Genomic DNA, 3,911 nt, shown 5'->3' on the forward strand with positions numbered 1-3,911 from the left:
CCCAACACACACTCCATCTAACCAAAGCCTGTGTGTACCTGGCTCACAGGAAGTATAAAATACAGCCAGGTGTTTTTTCAGGCATTTGGGAGAGTGTACTTTGATTTTTAATAGTGTGCGGAACATTGCAGATAGATGTGTATTGTACAGACAGACACGGCTCACGTCAGAACCTGAAGTTTACATCCAACTGAAAGCCCTAGTGTTGCCGACCAAGATAAACGGTCATGGGTAAACTATGCAGAGTTGACAAACAGTTCCGGCCACATCCGAGTTTATATTTATTGTCAGAGAACATAAGAACGGGACCTTTGCGAAAAAGGAATATAATCTAGGGATTTATAACAATAAAACAGTTTGGGAGTGAAACTTGCAGTTTGTGCATGCAGCTTTTCAATGTGCCACACAGACTACAGAGAACCAATATGATACAGCCCATATGGTAATCTACTGGCTGATATGAACATGATTTTATATTACGAAGCCTTTAAGAGCCTCACACATTTAACTTCAAACAGCGTGTCCTGAAATAGCATAGATTATATCATTTAAAAAAAATGCCAAGATCTTGGGTCTTACGTCCTTACAACAGGCAAAACTTTTATTGAATTAGTGAAAAGCTATCATATTTGTCAAACATTTCTTATTGAGTTACTGAAATACTATTACGCTTATCAAACATTTGTATTGATTTACTGAAATTGTGTTATGTTCTTTGTAAAAACTGTGGTTGTGTTGTGTCTGACAGTATGAACATGGTTGTGTGTATAAGCCATTCAAAGAAGGCCATAACAAGTACATATTCACCCATGCATTCATAGTTAAAACACAAAAGCATATCCATGTTAATCATCCCCCCACATCCAACACTGTCCCCCTCCAAAAATACTCCCCAATTGTTTGATCTGGTACAATTACACCAACGGAAACAGATAATAGAAAAACCAAACCCCCAAAAAACATAGAAATGTACATTCTGTCCAACCTGACCCTAGTAGTTGAGCCCAGTTTAGTTACTCCTGTTCATTCAAATGGAGGAGTCAATACCCACTCTCCTGTATCCTACTAATCACACCAACTCCATGACCTGGTCCAGGAACAACCCATAACCCACCATAGGTACTTAAAGTAGATCATAAGGAACTGGACAGGTATAAGCAATATGGTAGTGGTTGGCTGCATTTTGCCCTAGCTTTTCCATTTTGCTTATTACACTTATTCAATCGTTTTCGATCTACACAACTGCCTAGGGAGTATGGAATGCAGGATTCTCTCTAGACCAGACAGTCTTCCTCCCTCCCCACTAGACTAGATGATGGTAACGCTGGCAGTGGACTGGACGCTCTCCTCATGGGCGTGGCTCTTCATCAGGTCCTTGACAAACTGCTCGAGGGCGGCGAAGTAGCCCTGGCACTGCCACGTGTCGTTGTGCGTGCCCTCTGGGAAGATGGCCAGCCGTTTAGTCCGCGCCGGCGACAGCTCGTACAGCTGCTTCATCATGACGGGTGGGATGAGCTGGTCTGACAGGCCTGACACGAACAGCGAGGGCATCCGGCACAGCGCCACCTGTCTGTAGGACAAGAACTGGTTCCGGTAGCACAATAGAGGCAGTAGCCTCATGGGCAAGAAGGAGAAGAGTGTGGCGGCCATGTGGGGGATGCTGAGAAAGGTGTTCTCCACCACGATGGCCGCCACGCGGTGAGGGTTGGCTGAGGCCAGGCGTACCGCCACCGCCCCCCCCAGAGAGCGGCCGAACAGCATCACCTTGGTCTTGTCTAGGTCGGGCCGGGTCATCACGTAGTCCAGAGTCGCCTGGGCGTCCAGGTACAGGCCATCCTCACTGGGCTCACCTTCGCTCTTCCCATACCCCCGGTAGTCCACCAGCACCACGTTGGCCTTCAGGTTCACCAGCATCAGGAGCGCGTTGGGCACCCGGTGCCCGATGTTGCCCGCATTGCCGTGGAAATAGAGGATGGTGGGTGGGGCCGTGGAGCAGGGGTTAGATGCATTGCCGGGGGCGACCCCAGGGTTGCCCAGGCTGTCTCCACCGGTGTAGCGGAGCAGGATCAGATTGAGCCGCACGCCGTCCTTGGTGTGGATGTAGACGTTCTCATGAGGGATGCCTGTAGGCATGGGCACGTATAGACGGGAGGAGGAGGGCTGGTCGGGGAAGTAGAGCAGCACATCCTGGAACTTGTAAAGGATGCCAGCCACCGAGGCCAGGATGAGAGCCAGGAGGAAGAAGCCTCCATAGAGGTGGAAGGTGAGGATGAGGGCCAGGAGGGAGATGCGACAGGCACCCCAGGACCAGGAGGCCAAGGCCAGGGCACAGCGCTCCACCGAGCCCCACAGCCTCCACGGCTTCTCCATGGCACAGAGAAGACACACAGGATCACACCACCACACACACTCTGTGCAGAGAGAGAGGAGGAAGTGGATTGGGGGAGAAGAGATTGAAAGTCGTGACACATGCACTACACTAGACGACACCGCTTGAGGTTCTTCACCTTCTCTCACAATTTACAGCTTAGCCAGCCTACCACAGGTGGTAACAAAGTTGTTAAATAAATAATGTAAACCTTAGAGATGAGAGACACCAGTAGAGAAAAACACACAAAAAAATGACACTATCAATCAGCCGATATGCTGCCTGGCCTCAATGTTAAAGTATGCGTGTCTTTGGAATAACTCCAGTCTCAGTGGTGGTTAAACTGGAGAATTAGGCTGACGGCTTTTCACCCTTGGGTCATTAACAATGGACTATATGAGAGCAGAGAGTACTTTCCCTGCATCATTCCAACGTTTGGCCTTAATCTGCCAGGCCATTAAACGGATTAGAACCAAACATGCCTCAGTTACACAAAACCTGGTTGCTACTGCGAATCAGCACCACTGTGAATTGGTTAGCAAATATGACACAGGTCTTTCACCATACAAAATATGGTATGGATGGTTCTAATGCACATCTGAATAAATAATTGTAATAGAACATAGATTTGCTGATAAATTCCCTCCATGTCACATAACAGATGGTGTTTTAGAGCTGAAAACACTCGAGGCATGACATGCCAAACTGCCAAATGGATCAAATAAGGAATGCAGCTTTGTCAACATCATCATTGTCAGACAAGTTGACATGTAGTTGTCAACAACAAAGACTATTTGAACAATTAGTTAACTATTTACTACACTAAGTTAACTTGAAAATGGGTGGCTAGTGGTAGCCAGGCAGTGCATGCAGAAACATTAGCTAACGCGTTAGCTAGCTAACATTAACTATGTAAAAGTCACCAAGTTGACAAGTTTGCAAATGTGTATGCACCGAAATGCTACATTACCTTGGCTAGCAAGCAAGCAAGCATGCAGCTCATATCCTTGTGAACATCAATTTGCAATTCACAGTGGAAAATGCCAGTTAGCTAGCCACATAATTAGCCACCTTGTTGTTGGCTAACAAGCTAGCAACAATTTGGCACGTATAGCTAGCGAGCTACACACTTACCTCTCTCTCATAATTTTTCGATTCAACTGCATGCAGCGAGGTAAACAAATTGCACAGTAAACGCAGTGAATATCATTCGGTCCAGAAGCTCACACAAAATGTATATTCAGATATGAGCAGCTATAAATAAACAACCCGGCAGACAACCTAATGCAGCTATGTAGCTAGCTACTTCCTGTATAGTGTTTCTTCACTCATGTCACTTTGATACATTCCGTGTAGAACGTGGCAAACAAAGAACAGGGTTCCACATTAACTTAAACGTGTAAAAAACAGATGTAGCTCCACTGGTCTCCACTAGATGGTAATGTGTGAATATGGCTTTTGCTGGCCAAGGCCCCCTGAGTGATGCAAAACTGGAGCATCTCACAGTAATCCATGGTCCATTGTAACAGGCATAAGAAGAACA

The 3,911-nt window shown here is 46.5% G+C and overlaps 1 protein-coding gene across 1 annotated transcript; it reads right to left on the reverse strand.

Annotated features, from left to right (window-relative positions):
• Positions 1–1,039: 1,039 nt before the first annotated feature.
• On the reverse strand, positions 1,040–3,690 carry LOC106582128 (protein ABHD13). Its single transcript, XM_014164885.3, has 2 exons — positions 3,503–3,690; positions 1,040–2,411 (listed from the first exon to the last, which is right to left on the reverse strand). Exon 2 carries the CDS (start codon positions 2,368–2,370, stop codon positions 1,309–1,311), a length of 1,062 nt encoding a protein of 353 aa, XP_014020360.1. The 5' UTR covers positions 2,371–2,411; positions 3,503–3,690; the 3' UTR covers positions 1,040–1,308.
• Between the last annotated feature and the right edge of the window lie 221 nt (positions 3,691–3,911).

This window comes from Salmo salar, chromosome 21, assembly GCF_965601325.2.
Source record: "Salmo salar chromosome 21, fSalSal1, whole genome shotgun sequence".
Lineage (NCBI taxonomy): Eukaryota > Metazoa > Chordata > Actinopteri > Salmoniformes > Salmonidae > Salmo > Salmo salar.

Coding starts and splice junctions, on each gene's coding strand:
- LOC106582128 (XM_014164885.3), bottom strand. CDS start 2,370: ATGGAGAAGCCGTGGAGGCTGTGGGGCTCGGTGGAGCGCTGTGCCCTG.